This window comes from Papio anubis, unplaced genomic scaffold, assembly GCF_008728515.1.
Source record: "Papio anubis isolate 15944 unplaced genomic scaffold, Panubis1.0 scaffold184, whole genome shotgun sequence".
In the NCBI taxonomy this organism is placed as follows: Eukaryota; Metazoa; Chordata; class Mammalia; order Primates; family Cercopithecidae; genus Papio; species Papio anubis.
In genome coordinates, this window is record NW_022161845.1 from 1 (window position 1) to 19,210 (window position 19,210).

The 19,210-nt window shown below is 35.7% G+C and overlaps 1 protein-coding gene across 1 annotated transcript in view; it reads right to left on the minus strand.

The window, feature by feature from the left end:
- Positions 1-102: 102 nt before the first annotated feature.
- LOC116272756 (WD repeat-containing protein 72-like) overlaps positions 103-19,210 on the minus strand; it is a 143,742-nt gene continuing 124,634 nt past the window's right edge. The window contains exons 7-8 of the mRNA XM_031661530.1: positions 8,532-8,636; positions 103-2,700 (exon numbers count right to left, since the gene is read on the minus strand). Of these exons, the coding sequence (XP_031517390.1) occupies positions 2,645-2,700; positions 8,532-8,636 (161 nt within the window). The 3' untranslated portion in view covers positions 103-2,644. The remainder of the gene's footprint in view (positions 2,701-8,531; positions 8,637-19,210) is intronic.

The window sequence follows — 19,210 nt, forward strand, 5'->3', positions numbered from 1 at the left end:
TATCTATCTATCTATCTATCTATCTATCTATCTATCTATCTATCTATCTATCTATATTCATAAATATCACCAAGATGATTACCAAAAAAGAAACACAAGATAAAATTTTTAAATAAATTATTTATTACAATGACAGGAAGACTCTGGATACAAACACATTTGCTAATATAATCACTCATGGCTACCTAGGGCTAGATGTACAAAAGGACACCCATATCTCATCAGGTGAAAGACAATTTTGAGTTTCTGGGTGTAGTGCCAAGTGGTTATGATTACCACGTATGTGGTCCATCCAGTTAACTGTATGACAATTTGCTATTTCAAATTCTGTCATAACAGAAATTACTGAAATATGTTGAATGCCAGTCAATATAAAGAAACCATTTTTAAAGAGACTAGTGAATTTGTGTCATAAACACACTTGTATATGGATATTAGGAGAGCATTGCTTGAATATCTCTAAAACTCTATTTTTAGGAATTAAAAGTTTTCATAGTTAATGATATTGGTCTTCAGAATTCATATTGATAAAAGCAAACTTTAATTAGTCATTTAACATGAAAGTTTAAATTTCAGAGATTCTAACATGTGATGTCGAAAAATCCTAACATTTCCATTTAGTAATGTCAGGGTTGTGCCAATTCTAATTTGCTGTAGCTAGTAATATCAGAAAATATTTATCAGAGATTCAATATTGATTTCATTAGACCTGATAAATGCTAAGTATGGCAACTATTAAAACCTATTGTTATTCTTGTTTCTAAAAGGGAATAATAGGATGTAGCTATAAAAATAATGAAGCTTATTTTTCATAAACATATGATAACTTGAGCATCCAAATAGGTTTTAACAATTAAAAATGCCTCATTTGAGAGGACATACACTTATTTGATATTGCCATCATTCAAAATGCTTTTGGGAGTCCTTACAATGACCTTGACAGCTGGTATACAACATGCTAGAAAATATAATCCATTGCCTAACTTGCTGCCTTCCTTTATTTTGAAACTTGTTTGAAGTGGCTTTTGACTGTTTCTAAAGGAGGGGGAATATATTTATCAGTTTTCAAAAGATGATAATTTTCCATGATTATTCATATTAACACTATGTTAGTTTCTAAAGTTCAACTCAAATGTAATTTCAAGCAGTAAAATCAGATTTTAGGAAACAAAGAATGCACACTGTAATCTACTTTAAGGGAGTCACACTCATTTGACATCTTTATTCTGGTATGTTTATTCAGGTCATCATTAATTACAAGTTCCTTAAGGGTACAGCCCATGTCATTTCAATTACATAGGTCACTTTTCTAATTTCCCTATCTCCTGTCTACTGTATCCCAGCATAAGACCTGAGGCTGGTCCCATGCTCGAAAATGTTTCTTTAACTGAAGTGACTTGAACTTCTCTATTAGATACATACATAGATAGATATAGCTATATATCATATATTTAATGCTTTATATCCCCTTTTCAATTACATAGTTCTCTTTTCTAATTTCCCCCTCTCCTGTCCCCTGCATACCACCATAGGACTTGAGGCTGCTCCTATGCTCAGAAATATGTTTCTTAGATTGAAGTGATTTGAACTTCCCTATTAGATACATAGATAGATAGACATAGCTACATATCATATATTTAATACTTTATATCCTTTTGTCTATGGATTAGGCAATATTTATATTAATAAGATACATAGATTAATAATATTTTGATGATTTTATGTAAATTGAGGAATGGTACAATATAAATCATAGTGAAAAAATCAGATCACCGAAGGCTTTAACAGAAGAGCACTTTATGTCTATTCCTATTTATGCTGTTTGATATATTTTAGTTTTAGAATTCCTGCTAGTCAAGCTTCTTTCTGGGAAAAGACCTACAAGAGTTTATACTTAATAAGGATCAATTGTGATATGCTGCAAGTTGATTCCCCTTCCCTAGTTCATATCTACATGGCCAACAAGATCAACCTTTAGCTAAAGACATTAGCCTCAATGTCATTAGAAGTCCAAATTAACTCTACAGTACGAAGTTTGTCACTCTTATACTTTGTATCACTTATTTGGGCTAATTGATAACTAAATGGAACTGGTTATTTGCTGACAACATTTCATGCTTAGGGATGAGATTTACTGCAGTAATTGATCTGAATTAAAGCATATCCACTAAAACAAAATAGCCTAACCAGACAAATCAAAGTTGGTAAAATTTTAGATTAAATACCTTGAAGCAACATTAAATTTACAAGCATTGTGTACTACATTGGTCTTAACATTGTTTATTATATAATTTAGGGACTAAACGGATAAGAGAAAATTTAAAGCAGTATTGAATTTGTGTCTGTGGACTGGCATTCCCTGTTGGAAATATTAATAGAAAAAGTAAGAAGCGGGAATAGATAATGATCTAGACAATATTTTTCTAAAATTAGATGAATTTGAATATTTTCAATCAGTATGTATTGCATTTTAATCAGCATGTATTAAAATCAGTTTTAATACATGGTCGCTAAAGTATTAGCAAATCTACTACAGCCTAATAACTTGACCAATAACAACAACGCTTTTATACACTAATAAACAGATTGCATCGTTTGGATTTCTTAATTTGTCCAAATTCAGCTCCTACTGATGAGATTCCATTTAAGACACCTTGCAGGGGCAGACCTTTGCTATCCATGAATGATGCCTTGGCTCACCTAGGAGAAAAGCAGATATCTTGGGTTATATGGTGAAATCCAAAAAGAGAAAAAAGAGAAAGACCAAGAGGAGGGGAGGCAGAGAGGAAATGAAGAACAGATACAGAGAGGAGGAAGGGAGAGAATGAGGAAAAAAAGAAAGAAAGGAAGAAACATATTGCTTGTAATTTCTACATGTCTTTTCTATCCTAAAATAAGACAATATAATAAAAATTTACTTGTCTTATAAAGTAGATAAATACACTTTAATTGCACACATTATTAATAGCTTGGGTTTTTTTTTTTTTAACTGCCAAGGAAGATGGAAGTTTTCTATAAGAAAAATTTAGTTTGAAATTGGTAAATTTCCATAAATTTCAAACAGCTTAATTGTTCTTAGGAAAATCCACAACTGCAATTTTAGGGTCAAAATTTATTAGTTGAAATACTGTTTGAGTTAGAGAATCAAAAAAGTATTTATTTCTCAGACTACTTGGATGATTGTCTTTGTAGGCTAAAAAAAGCCACTCATTTAAAATCAAATTGACTACCAAACTAATTGGAACATTGTTCCTTTTTTTTTTTTTTTTTTTTTTTGAGACGGAGTCTCGCTCTGTCGCCCAGGCTGGAGTGCAGTGGCGCGATCTCGGCTCACTGCAAGCTCCGCCTCCCGGGTTCACGCCATTCTCCTGCCTCAGCCTCCCGAGTAGCTGGGACCACAGGCGCCCGCCACCACGCCCGGCTAGTTTTTTGTATTTTTTAGTAGAGACGGGGTTTCACCGTGTTCGCCAGGATGGTCTCGATCTCCTGACCTCGTGATCCGCCCGTCTCGGCCTCCCAAAGTGCTGGGATTACAAGCTTGAGCCACCGCGCCCGGCCACATTGTTCCTTAATAACTATTTCAAAACACATTTATATTAATGACATGTCTATGAATAGTAACTTTCACTCCTACTGGCAAAAACTGTAGTTTAGTTAAACCAATACTGTATACTAACTCTGTGTGTGTGTGTGTGTGTGTGTGTGTATTAATGTATACTTTTACAGTCTTTAAAAAATATGTTGATGTTTGAATTTTGCTCTTGGGTAAATTTTAATAATGTGATATTGTTAAAAACAACTTGAAGAAAGTGCTTATATCTTCCTACTGGAATTGCTCTTAATTCTTCTAGATTTTTTTTTTTTTTTTTTAGCACTACCCATAAGAAGCGTGTTCTCGATGGCCATGATTGATGGGCTGCTCACACATTCCACATTTTTTCTGCTTCATGCATCATCATCAGCCATCTCCAACACTCCAGTCCTGAATCTGTCCTACTTTCTGTTACCTGATTTTTGCTGGTGATTCATGAGCCAGAATAGTAAAAGGAAAAAAAAAAACAAAAAAACTCCACCTTGGCTTTTCACAATGTAGTATCTCCTGGAAACTCTGTGAGAAATCTAGTTTTGGTCATCAGACTCATGCAAATGTAATATTGATTGACAATGATGCATATAGATCTACATACATAACCTGCCTTATAAAAACCACAAAACTGTTCTATTAATGGCAGAATGCATACTGATTATAAACTACTTCAGAATGATGTGGAAACACATAAATGCATTTTGTTGGACTTCTAATTCTCTCTTGTCGCTATTATTTTCAGCAGAAGCTACTTTGGAGTGTGCACTGTTTCTAGTGCACTAAAAAGAAAAATTATTAATTTTCCAAGCCAATATGGTGACAAAAGCTTAAGGTTTCTCATTAACCCTTTCATAAAAAATTGTGACTGTCACACTAAATTTTCTATCATCATGATTTTAAAGATGAGGAGCTAGAAATCCTTAAAAAAAAATTCTGAAGAATTAAAAACGAGCTTTAAGCACTGTGAAAGAAACAGTAAGAAGTTAACCAGCAAAAGGCTCCACTGAGCTATTTTTGTGATAACGTCTTTCAGATTCAGAAGCAACCAGGCCTTAAAGAGCCAAAGAAAGAAAGCCTAATGGCCCTAAAATCTCAAAAAAGGGAACTGCAAGTTCATGATATTGTCTCAGTGCTTCTATTACTAGACATCAAAGTTATTCCCACAGGTTTCAGAAACGTATAAATGCCAGTGAAGGAGCAAGCAGACTTCACAGAGTCTGAGCCGGAAACTTCATTCTGGGATTCACCTGTGAGTCAAAACTCTTTGCTAATGAATTATTCCAAAGAAAAGACATTGCTGAGAGATACTTTTCCCTATCAGACAAGACCTCCAGGTTCACTAGCAGGGTCAAAGTAACAGGAATGCTCTGGTCTAAAGGTGCTTTGCCTACCTTAATGGACTTCAGGCACTCACCTGGGTATACAGCTTGAACCCATAAAGAGATCACAATGGCATGATGAATAAGGTGGAGTGCTCTAGAGACTAGGTGAACAACCACTCCACAAGGCGTCTAAATTGTGACCTACATGCAGACTGCAGCCCATTTACAAATGGGTCATCCTAGTCAATTCAGCGCTGGAGAAGGAGTGATGCCAATACAAAAATAAACAATCTACATACCGAGTTCAAGCCCCATTGTATGCAGAGGTAATACACGAAGTGGTTCTTTCTATTTTATATACATTCAAACAACTTGGCTTTGTTAATGACATTTTAAGACTCTCTATCAACATCTAAATATCAACTTCACTTTTTGCAAAAACTTAGGTTTTCTGTGCTTCAAAGTCCCTTTTGCTTTCTGCATATGAAAATGCGTTTGCATCCACAATACAAAACCAGAAGAGTTAAAGTCAAGTGATGTTTACAGGATTTGCAACGAAGAGAATTTATGTGGAATCAACAATATATAAAGCAATATACTTGAACTGTGCTTGCATGGAAAAACACTTTTTTCCATTTTCTATATGCTGTTCAAACAACTGATCTATTCATTAAAATGATGTAATAATTACATTAGTCATTTAGCATTGCATAGATAAAACCATGTAAGTTCAATATCCATTAAAGTTAGACGATTGACCACATTCAGCTTTGTAACTGGGGGATTTTGCATGTACATAAAAATGTTAAAAGGAATTTTGAATGGGTGAGAACATTCCAGTTGAAAATGGTAAGAATGTGCATTCAGAATCAAATGCACTCTTTTCCATGCAATGACTAAAGAATACACTAACGCAACTACAAGTTTAGCTACTGAAGCACCTCTTCTGGTTTGAGGACATCTTCCCAAATCTCACCACCTAAAAATCCCAAATTTGTTTCTTCTTCTGACTGGGGTAGTTAATATTTCTTCTGACTGGGGTAGTTAATATTTTCCAGAGAAACACCACTCACATGTGGTAAATAGAGGTAACTAAACTGCTAGAGGAATGCTTATGGTTTTGGAGCCCCTACATTTTGAAAGACTTGATATTTTGAAGTTAATGTTTGGGCTTTGAAGAGTGGAAAGTCATGTTTTTATAGTTCAAGAACGTCCTTCTCTGCCACCAAATTCACACAAGAAACATAAAACTTATTTTCCTCCATGTTCAATTTTAAGAATTTCGCCCATCGAATACTCATGCTTCAAGGAAACACACTCTCTCATCAAAATCTTTCTTACTAAACAAGCACCTCTGTCAGAAGTGTCTTAATTTCTTATCACAGAATTTTATCCACACAAGGAGCAATAAATAATTCATGTCACTGCCTCTTTGTTGTGTGTCCCTGAACTGCGCAGAGCTGGAAGGCTGACAGCTGTGTCAGGACAAGCACCAAAGATCTGACATGACAAGTGACTAACAAGTTTCTTTCAGTTCATAGTGAAAGAAGACAATGGCCCAAAGTGCAGAAAGAAATCCTAAAACAAAATAAAACTGTTTCTTTCTTTTTAGCTAAGTGTTTGCTATGAGCTTATTTCCAACCCACAAGCCCTGGTCATTTTATAGGACTGCCCAGCCCCCTTTATTCCTCACACTGGCTTGGCCATTTACTCCTGGCCACGGATCAATATGAGCAATTCTTGGAGAAATACGATGTCTCCATGACAACCAAGCCACAAATTCTCAGTGGAAGGCAGTGAGACCAGTAGTGAACTCTCCAGAGGTTTCTAGGCCTATAAGGCAAGATGTCTTAAAATGCAGGAATGGACCGAGGAAAAAGCCAGAGTAATTCATTCTTTATTACCAGTATAATGATGTCCGATGTATAGAACAGTACTCACTTTTTGAGTTAAGATTTTTTATCAGCACCTATATTTTCTAATTAATCTTTTTTCTTGATAAATGCTTTTGTGTGTATCAATCAGATAGAGAATGTTATATTTGAATCTCACTCCCATTCCATTCATATTAAGCAATGACAGAAATTTATTCTACTTTTGAAATGATATAAAGCTGATCTATTCTTATCAAAAACAATGGACAGTTAGGTAAAAACTTGACTCATAGATTTACCTGCCTGACAAAATGAGTAATGGAAAACTGTGTATTAAGACATTTTTAAAACCTAATGAAAATTTGGCAAAATTAGTCAAAACTAAAAGTAATGGATAAATAATTTTTATTATAGAAATTTAACACTACCATTTACCCTCTCCCTTTTAGAATGAGACTCATCTACATTTTTCTTTTAGCTGTTATGGCAGGGGGTGGGGTTAACTTGCTCATTAAACATTTCTATCATTACTAAAGATGCCATTTCTCAGTTCCATGGGATCTGAACGTAGAAGTGTGATTGAGAACAGGCACACGGCAGCAGTCTATCTTCGGAGGAATCTTGGTGGAGTGAAGAGGACTGATACACAATGCCATCGCCACTGTGCCTATTGGGGTTCCGAGATGACTTAGGGGACCTGACATAGATTGCAGGCTGCACCTTTCAGTGAAAATTAAATCTCAGTAGCTCTCCTTGGGGAAGAATCAGGGGACTGTTTGCAGCTGCCCCCTGTCAACGAAGGCTACAAGATTTGGAAATCTCTTAACTAAGCTGACAGGCCACAGAGAGGATGAATCAAAAATATGATACATGGATCAGCACACAAAGATGTGAGAGGGTAGAGGGTACACAGGAGCCAGATAAAACAGGAACCACAAATATTAAGTGGAGGAGATATTTAACTCTTTCATTCATGATCATAAGGTACCTTCTAGCACCTTATAACTTTATAATTATCCAGGAATGTTCACTCAACTTTTACAAGATTTTTTGCTTCTAATTCATTAGTTGTTAAGGCTAGGCATGCTTCAAAACGAAACAAAAATAGACACAGAAATCTATGTATACGTGTTTCTAGCTGTAACCTTCTAGTACATTTCTCTCATTTCTATAAAGGATATATACAAATATGTAACTTTGACAAAGAATAGCTTTTATTGCATGAGAGAAGGGTTACTATTTTCTAGACTTTATTTTTCCCTAAACATTTGACAGTATTCATTACCATTATGCTAAAATCCTCTCATCCCAGTTACAGTCCTGTTTGTTTCTAGGAAGGTAAATTGAACTGTAATTATGACAATTTCTCTTTTCACCCCCGTCTGTCCACTTCCTCTCCCCTCTTGTTAGATCCCATTATTTGAAATACTGAAAATGTTGCCATTTCTCTATAGTTTCCAATCTCTGGCTCTATTAACCATTTAGCCTAAAATTGATGATAATGAACTAATAGTGTCAGCTTCCCTTCTCAGTCATAAAGCCTTTGTACTTCCTCCAACTGAATTCTTGATGAAAGAGGAAGAGATAACAGCTCCACACTGTGACCCCTGGAGGTGACCATTAATTTGACAGTGCAGCTGCTAAGAGAAAACAGCATTACAATGTCCTCTCCCCTCACCCCCTTCCAAGGACCCCAAAGCTGTGTCAAATTTATCATTTTATACTTGACTATTTTTAAATGGCTTTCACCTGGACTCTCAGACTCTTCCAAGACACATCTGTCAGGCATGTCCTCCACGTCTTGGAAGTTTGCCGAGTTTGAGTTGCTGTCATGCTTGACCGGACTGACTGGAGCTATTAAAAGAGAGAGAGAGAGAGAGAGAGAGAGAGAGAGAGAGAGAGAGAAGAGGGAGGATGAAAAAGTAGTAGCAAATACCATTAAAACATTTCCTTCCAGTTCCACAGATATTTCCAGGGACACACTATGTAAACACAAATAATAAATTGAAATAAAATGTATCCTCTAAGTATTTATTGGCAGACATGTAATTAGCTGAAAAATCTATAGATGTGACTTTATCTTAGAAGAAAAATAAGTTCACGGCATCAGCTTAAAAGCTACAAAGTAACAAAGTGATCTCTTCGAAGTAGAAATCGTATTTTTAATGCATAAATCTAAAACAATATAGTCAATTAACGGCAATAGAACACAGAGAGAAGAACATCAGGCTAGTCAATTAGGAAGACCAGCTCTGTACTGGTGGCAATGGTTCCTCTCATTGCACAAATCACAGCTAATGAACATTTTGTGCACATTTCGGCTCTCTTTCATTAAATTAAAAACTATGGTACCAAACACCAGAAAAACTAGTAGTATAAAAAGTAAATTTTAAAATGTAGCAGGAATATACACTGAAAATTGTAATAAGAAGGGCTGTTGTTTCAAATGGTAGGTCTCCAGACAACCAAACTATCGTGAGATATTGTAGGATTATGACCAGAAACAGAAGCTAGTACAGAAGTCTAAAATTTCCTATAAACCCATGGTATCCACTGATTCTGTTTGAGAAACAGACTCAAGTTTCCACATTTTTCCACAAGTTGTAATACTTGCTCTATGTCGTCTCCAGGAAGTAACATATTTCCATATTACATTTGTTCTAGAAAATAATTGTCAGAAAAAGTGGGCCTTGTCTTCATGAAGAAGCTCAGTGAAAAAGCAAAACAAGCCTGCAATAGCATAAATTAGGTCACAATTAAGCCAAACGTTCTAAATATATAGATACTGTTGAGTACAATGGAATTTTATTTCTTGTAAGTTGCTGCAGTAAACACCACCACTGATTTGATAACACATGCAACATATTTATAAGCCATAAATGCAATAAACAAAATATATATTTACAATCATACATAAGATGTTTGTTGGCACAGGGGAGTGGGCCTGGACACTGTTTCTAAACTTCTGTTAGGAGACAAGAAAGCAAGGCAGAGGCTGAGACTGTGCTCCTTCACACATTTGGTACATGACACAACAGTGTTCCACCTAAGGTCCAGGCAGCATTAGTAGTGTTCAGACCTGGCACACTCCTCCACTTGTTTTAATGGAGTATGCATAGCACTGATGTTTGTAACCTGAAGACCACATAGACAAACTTTACAGAAGACTAGTAACACGATTCTGGTTTAAATTCTCCCTCTAGATTGTGTCACCAACTCTCTCAGTACACAGATATGACTTCTCTGTTCTATCAAAATCCCAGCGTAGTTAGAATTCACTACTTCTTTAAAACCTTTTTTGGGGAACAAAATGTAAGAAAAGCACGAAATTGCTATTTTCAATAATAAATCTGATCTTTTCATTTTAATTCATACATTTCTGTGGACTTCATATGCAACAGTGTCTAAGCCATAGAAGGTGTTCTTGAAGGATCTGTGAAATGAATGAATGAACACATGAATGATGCAGAGGTACCATGCTAAATGTCCTCCTAATCCAAGAGGATATGTGCTTTCAATTATCTTTTCAATGAGTCTGTTCAATTTCTTGTTAGGCCAAATTGAGACCAAGGATGCATGTTTGCAAAATGGTGATGTGGGTTAGTTTGTGACACTGAAGGAGAGGATGTGTGGCCTATGTAATTATTGATGTAGCTGAGTTTAATTTTCTTCAGTTTAGGTCATACTTACAGATTATTTTTGAATCCATAGATTTTTTTGTGAAATGTTTAAGTGGTATAGTTAAATGTATCAGTTTCATTCAGAATACCATTATGTTGGTCAAGATTTCCTGGCCTACTTTAATGATTTTTATCTCTGTATATCTTACTTGATAATTTTCTGAAATATTTACATTGGTATTTGTAAAAGGAAATAAATCATATAGCTAAATCTATTACTAAAAGCCAATGAGGTAGCACCTCTATTGATTTGGGCAAATGCATTGCACTTGCCATCCAACACACTATTCTTTCATAATTTAAAACATTCTTCCATTCATTCATTTATTCATTCCTTCAAAAAATATTTATCAAGCACCAAATAAATATTCAGAAGATACTGTTTTAAATCAGGGACCTCACAGAGGAAGAGGACATGGTATTAGACAAAGTATATGTCTGCAACCATTCTTTGTGGCAATAAAGTGGTCCAAGAATGAACTGACATCCCAAACCTCTCAAAAACGCCAGAAAGTTAGGTGTAGTTTTAGCTGCATGATCTTCATTAAACTCACACTAGTAGGTACCAGGCTACTACTTTGCTTCCACCTCTGATTTTGGAGGGTCTGGCTTGTGTGGGGGAGGGGAAATAAAGAAGGTTATTCTTCAGATATTGTACTTGGTTACAGATTAGTTTCCAAATTTGAAATGATACAAGCTTTGTCATTTTTACTGGGTAGTTCCTAGGGCAACCAATTACATTTACTGTAGAAGAAAGAGCTACATTCTGCCAGTTGGGAATAGCAGGCATTGGAGAGGTTAATTACTGCCATTCTACATTTTCTTTGTTTGTTTCTTTCTTTCTTTGATAGGCTAATCCTTGCAATTGTTCTTTTGGGTGTCTCCTGTGATGTTTCATCATTGAACTCTGACATGATATGTGACCAAGGCTTCTCTAATGAATCACTTCAACAATGATGAATCAACAAATATTGATCTAGTGTTTATTATGGGTAGAGCTCTGTGTTGGACTGTGAGGGGTAAAGACATGAAGGCACTTTTAATGTGCCCTCATACAACTTGTGCTCTAGTTGAGGTATGATGAAAAGTAACTAGTAGGAGCACTGGAGACAACATTCTAAGAGGGACATGGTTTTTAGTAGTGCAGAGGCGAATTCTTCTACAACAGAGTAGTCTCAAGGTAAAATTTGAATTAGACCTCCTTGAGTAGGAATGTGGAAAACCCAAAGGGAGCTCATTCAAGGCAAAAGAAAAGGGTGTGAACCTAGGCATGACCAAAGATACACATTAGCCTAGTGCCACGGATATACTCGTTAAAGCTGCTGCCTACTTTGGTATGCATTTTTAATGAATTCTCTTTACATGTCTCTTTGAGCTTTTTCTAAATTGCTGTTGTTAGCTAATTCTTCTCACCTGTGAAAGTTAGCTATAGACAGGTTTTTCCTTGCTTTAGATAGTCAATAATTTGATCTTTACTGATGGTGGGCCCATTTATCACAGTAAGTTGTCCTTTTACTATACATATTGACTTTTATTTATCAATACCAAAGTCCATTTGTAGCTCATCACTAAAGTTCTTGGATATTTTCAGTAGTTTTTGAAGGTGCATTTCAGAGCCTGGCAGGGAGATACTTTTGACATCAATATAATGCAAATGGTTGCTACACTCATCTTTAGTTTAAAATCAACTGTTATTTCCTTTGTAATGGATTCTGAAATAGTCCAGATTTGGAGGTAAGGGGCAAAAAAGACAAACTCTTCTTGACAGTTCTGCCACTGAAAGATGTAAGGCTATTCCATTTACTCATCACATGCCTCAAAATATTGATGACTGAAGGGCCAGTGTTCTAAATATCTTTGCAATATCTTTGGTAGCTAGATAAGAGAGGAATCCATGAACTTTGTATGGATGTGTTTCACTATGGTGCATTTAACTATTAGTGTAATTCTTCTAGATCCTAAAGAAATGAATTGTTCGACCAAAGACAACATGAAATCAATAGTTTTTAAATCACATTCGAGAACACTGTAAGAGGAAATTCAGGAGATAGTATGAGGAAGACTCTATAGCAGGATTTGTTGTTAAAATTTAAAAAGTGGTAGCAGGGCCATCAGTGGTAATACTCCTCCACCTGCTCTGTTCTCTATTTTTGGTTTCAGTTAACCTCTTAAAAACTCCCTTCTCCCCTTTTCTCATTACGTGCAGAAAGATGGTATTAGCTGTTAAAGGGGGCTAGGCCTGGGCAGCAAACAACTCCCCCCAAAAACATCTCCACGTCCCCAGCAAAAGAGTGGCCACTAGAAAAAAGTTTCCACCCACATCCACAAACAGTGGCTGGATCTTCCAAGCTAGGCGACTGCTGTTGGACAGACGGAGCCCATTAAAAAAATCCTATAATTCACAGTATGAATAAAATCTACAGTCCTAAATAACATTTTCAATACAATGACTTATGAATGATTTAAAAATAGATCTCATTCATCATCTGTATCGTGGCTTTTTGGACTTAATGAGGATATATATAGGAAAATCATTAATAAAAAGAGCAGTTTGAAATGTTGGGCAACTGAATAGAATAAACCACTGTAGTTACCAGACAAAATCCAAACAAAAATCTTAATTACACACTAATCAGGAGCACAAAAATAATGTACAGGATGCAGAGGTCAGGAAACGCTAAAAGATAGCTCAGGCCTGTGAAATAAGCAGTGAAAACTCTAAGACCTGAGTTCAACACTACTAGCTCAATATGGTAGCCAAGAGTTGAATACCATCCTGCTTTATACTTCAAATCTCTCTCCAATTTTAAAGAGTCATTATAAAATAAACTAAAATATAGCATTCTAGAAGTATGGAAGTGAGAAAGCTGCACACAGTTCAGGTAGAAGAAAATATTAATGCAAAACTGGCAGATCTCAAAAGACTGCAAGGTATTTTAAACCAGAGGGAGGCATAATCTGTGAAAAAACATTAAGGGGTAACACCAAATTTGCAAACAAAGACAAAGTCATTTGAACAGACTCCAAATTCAGTTTATAAGTGGAATCTCTCTGGACAGATGTCTTATCAGGAAAACGTGTCTGGCTAAAGAGCTATGTACACATCACCCTTATTTTAAGAGTATCTAGCCGGGCGCGGTGGCTCAAGCCTGTAATCCCAGCACTTTGGGAGGCCGAGACGGGTGGATCATGAGGTCAGGAGATCGAGACTATCTTGGCTAACGTGGTGAAACTCCATATCTACTAAAAAATACAAAAAAATATTCATTTAAATACACACAGAGAGGATTAAATTATTGACTATTTAGGCTTAGGGGAAAAATCTGTCTATAGCTAACTTCCACAGGTGAGAAATATGGCTAGACCACCCAGCCAAGTTCAGGGAAGACAAATGAGAAAGAGGTATAAATTGCTTACTAAATCTTTTAAAACATGGTTGTATGCCTCTCAAATACAAATATTGTTCTGTTATTCAGGATTTTGAGCAAAGGGCTGCCTCAGTAAGGCTGATAAGCAATACTGCACTTCTAGCCTAATGCAAGGCACAAGGTAGGTACTCAAGAGTATTTATCAAATGACTGGGTGAAACTGCTAACAAGGATTCCTAAGAAGTAAAACAAATAAAAACTTTTTAAAAATCAATGATTAATTTCACTTGCAGTTTTAAGGGAAAAATCTTGAGGTCTAGCTAGGGTTTACAACTCAAGCTTAATCATACATGTCCAAAAACCTCTTATTAATGCCAACAGGAAGTCTGCACAAAGAAGGAAACCCCGTCTGACTTATTTTTGGATGGAAAATAATATTCCACACTGGTCAGCCTCCATATATATTTATTTATTTAAAAAAGAATATTAAAAATTTTTCATTGAAGAGATGAACTTATGAGTTCCCAGGGAGGGAATGTGTTGTATTGTTAAAAAAAAAAAAAAAAAAAAAAAAAAAAAAAAAAATCCTTAAACCAGAAGATCTGGGTTTCAATCTTACCTCTGCTCCTAATAGTGCAATCTTGGGCATGTCATTTCACTTTCCTAAACTCAAGTTCTTTCCTTTATAAAATGTGGGAGTTGAAGTACACAGCCTCTTTGATACCTTCCAGCTTTGAGACTCAAATATTCTGCCAACTAAGAATCCAAGACCAACCAACTACTGAGTATACAATTGAACAGGATACCAAGAGGGTAAATAGCCACTACACTAGTGTGGGAACTAATGAGGACTTCTGAGGCCCTTTCTGAATTAAGGAAGATTGGCATTTTCCCAAAAGAGAAAGTGTTCCTTCTTGGTTTCAGTTTCCCAGCGATAAGGAGGTTCTCAATGATTGTTTGTTGAACAAATGGACAAGGTTATGGAGCAGTGTGGTGTTCCTGTGGACTCATACTCTCCTCAATCCAAAGGCAGAATCAGTATACTCCCAACTCTTTCCATTCCTTTTATATGTAAGGATGGGGTCCATGAAGTCATTTTGTCTTAGTCAAGCCAGGCATGAAAGCCAACTCAAATAAAATTATCTAAACTCTCAGAATCTGAAAGAGACTATAAGGATATAGGACGGAGGGAGTATTACAAAGAGAAAATGTGTAGGTTGGGAAGCAGAAAAGAAGAGTAACAGGGAATGGCACAACTGCATTCCTTCCTCCTGATACATTTCCTCACTCCCAACCAGGGTAATTTTAAGAGTTCCCATTGGGAGGTTTGCCTGGATTCCTTTATGTTCTTCTTCGGAAGACCATTTTTTGTGGCAAGCAGTGTTCCAAGGAGAGAGCTGGTGAGTAGATGAGCAGATACTTAAAGAAAATTTCAATAATTTCCATGACTTTGGTCTGTGAATATTACTGAGTAAATCTCTTCTTTACCAAATTGTAGATAAATATATAAAATAAGAAGTAATGTTTCTTTTTTTATATATTTATCTACAATTTAGTAAAGAAGAGAATTTCTAGATACAAGAAGTTAGTTGGTCAAATCAGTAAGCTCAATTCCAGTTTTTGATACTACAGAGATAATGAAGAAAAAGAGATTCAGAAATATCTCAAAGGATCTGTTCATCACTAAAAGCAGTATGGTGGTGAATGATGGCTAAGAATGTATAGAAATTAATTTGCACTCTTTATGCAATTTAGGTTCTGCAAAGTCATTTGTTTTCTATGGTAAATACAGAAATGTATTAATTTTACTTACTGTTCGCAAGTTCAAGAAAATACTAAGTTGAAAGCAGGAATATATTCAAAGAAGAAAACAAATAGATACCCACATATTCATAAATTGAAGAACAGTCAGTAAAGGGAAAACTCTGGGAGGAATTTATAGTAAACTTCCCAGCTTGTACTTGAAAATTTAGAAGGAGGCCAGGAAAACAAAAGACCCTTCAATCAGAAGAGCATCATGCTAACATTTGAGACTAGAGATAAACATGATTTATATATGAACTTAAGATAAGAATTCACATCACAGGGCAATTTAAACCAAGGAAAAGCACCAAAAAACACTCCCCTCTTCAATCAGTAGGAGAGAAAACTGTTAAATGGCACTAGCACTGGAATTCGTAAGAGCAGCAACCTTTCCGCACACTGAACCTAAGACAACACCATCAGTGTGGGGAGAATGGTTGGCAGGCAGTCTCAAATTCCCAGCTGATAGTCATCTCTATCTCAAGGGAAAGCGTTTGTCTCAGATGGTTAGTCAAGTGTCAGAGCTCTTTCATCTCCTGGATAGGAAATGGAAAATAAGAAAATCACATTATCTAGACTACGGCTCCGTTTTTTAGTTCTTTGTCAACATTAAGAAGGATGCAAGGAAGAACATGTCTGAGTTACCATATTTCGTATCATTAGGCTGAGTTACTCTGAATGTGACTATTTTTATTTGAATGACATCAAAGTGGTATGTTAGTGTACTTGAAAACATATTGAGATTGAATGAAAGATATGCTTGGATGTTGATAAGTATTTTACCACAATATGATAATATAATCAGTAGTGAGCATCACTTTCTCACACCCCACACCCCCCCATATGCATTTACACAAGACATGGAAAGCATAGGTGGTCTGTTGGCATCAGCTGGTTCTTACAGTCACACATCTCAATGTAGCCACTCATTTAAAAGTATTAGTTTTATTGAGAGATAAATAACAGAAAGATGCCTTCTCAAATCCTCAGGCTGTCTCACTGCATAACACTCAGTATTTGGACTAATATCTCCAAGAGATGGTTGCTGAAAATATGAAAGTGACTTTGATAAGCAGTAGAGTCTCATGTGATATTATACAAACTAGTGACATCTATAAATAAAGGATAGGAGAAACATACCTAAAGAAAGTCAAGTTTTAAAGAGCAAACATGCATGTGTATAAAGGGAAACTAGTAAATATAATCAAATGATACTTCTAGAAAGCTAGGTTCCATACAAAAACATGTTATCATATTGGAGAGCTAAGAAATAGGAAACAAAGGGTAGGAGATGAATAGATATTTCTAGATAATACAGTTTCCTAGATTAGTGTAAAATCTCTCTCTTAATATAGTTTTACACATTGTTTGGAAGAACGCATGGTAAATCTCCAGGAGACTGAGGGTTCCTGAGTTGTGAAATGTTAGACTAATTAGATTAGTTATAGAAAAAAATGGTAAGGCAGAATGAATGAGAATAAATGTTGCACATACATTGCAGTAAAGTTTGGAAAACATTTAGAGGAAACATAACCCAAAGTATATGTGATACACTAATCATTAGAGAAATGCAAATTAAAACTACAATGAGTGATCATCTCACTCTAGTCAAAATGGCTTTTAGACAAAAGACAGGCAATAATGAATGCTGTCAAGGATGTGGAGAAAGGAGAACCCTCATACACTGTTGGTGGGAGTGTAAATTAGTAGAGCTACCATGGAGAACAGTATGGAGGTTTCTCAAAAACTAAAAATAGAACTACCATATAATCCAGCAGTCCCACTGTGGGGTACATGTCCAAAACAAAGGAAATCAGTATGTCAAAGGGATATCTGTACTCCCATGTTTACTGTAGCACTATTCACTAAAGTCAAGATGTAGAATCAACCCAACTGTTCATCAGTGGATGAATAGATAAAGAAAATCTGGTACTATACAAAATGGAATATTATTCAGTCATAAAATAATGAACTTCTATCATTTGCAACCATATGAAGGAACTGGAGGGACATTATATTAACTGAAATAAGTCAGGTACAGAAAAACAAATATTGCATGTTCTCACTAATATATAAGAGCTAAGAAAATATTGAACTCATAGAGCTAGACAGTAGAATGATGGTAACTAAAAGAAGGTTAGTGAGAAGTGGGGGATAAGAAGGGATGGTTAATGAGTACAAAAATACAGTAAGATAGAAGGAATAAGATCTAGTGTTTGGTAGACTATAGTTAACAATAACTATTGTACCTTTCAAAATAACAAAAAGAGTGGAATTCGAATGTTCCTAACACAAAGAGATAATAAGTGCTTGAAGTGATGGAAACCCAATTACCCTGATTTCATCATTATACATGTATACTTATGTGAAAATATCACATGTAACCCAAAAATATGTATAAGTGGTATGTATTTGTAATAACTACAAATAAAAAATTCAAAATAACCCTAAGTATATGTAATAAGAACATGGCACTGAGCTATCATTTGTTATGACTCAAGGACATTGTGTCAATGTAAAAATGTAGGCAAATGCCTAACAGAAGGGTGGTGCTTTAGGAAGGAGGATGAGCAACACAATCAACCAACCACAAGAAAACCAAGTAAGCCCATGAGGACTCCACACTTGGAACACTGTGTGTGTCTCCAGTTACCATTGCCCATGCAGAAGACAATGGAATTTAAGAGGCCATCCAAAGGTCTGGGAGGAAGTAATGGGGAGGAGAGTTTATTTATATAAAAATATCTCTAGAAGAGATTAAGAAGACAAAGACTCTAGTCTGACAGTAAATCTGAAGAAGAGTACGATTGATATTTGTAAAACTGCTAAAATGTTATATATACCTATGACTGTCATCTTCTCACTTCCATTCCTTCAACCCATTAAGATGATTATATTCTCCTTCTATTTGACATTACCAGAGTCACTCTTCTATTTTAATTATCCAATAGTAGGTATCTTTCCCTCCAGCCATTCTTTAAACTAAGATAAGTCATATCCCTAAAACCAAGGTCTGATCATGTATTTCCTATGTAGAAAACCCACAAGGACCTTTGTTCACTCAGCAATGAAAGATTCTGAAGCCATGGATTTCACGGCCTTTTGCAATATAATCTCAACTCACATTTAGTGATTTCTCACTAGATGCTACCCCTCTCTTTATCCTTCCAATCTCAGCCTCTGATATCATCACTACAGTTAGATGAGACTGCTCACTGTCCCCTGGATATGCCATTTATTTTCTGCATTTTGCCTTTGCACAGATTCCCAGTTTGAGATATCCCCTCTAACATCAATCTTCAAATCTCTGCTCTCTAAAATACTACTTTTTATTGAAGACTTAGCTGAAATTTCACCTTTCTGTGAAATCTTCATCAATCTGCCAGTTAACATTAATTTTTCTCCTCTTTTCTGTATTCCTTAGCACTTTATTTGGCCTGTGTTATACTTCTAATCCCATTCTTTGGGTCTCATTTCTGACTACCTCACTGGGGTACAGTAATAGGGAAGCAGACATTTTAGACACATTTTGAGACTTTGAGGTTGATGTTATGAGGATAACTTTGCCTCTATACAA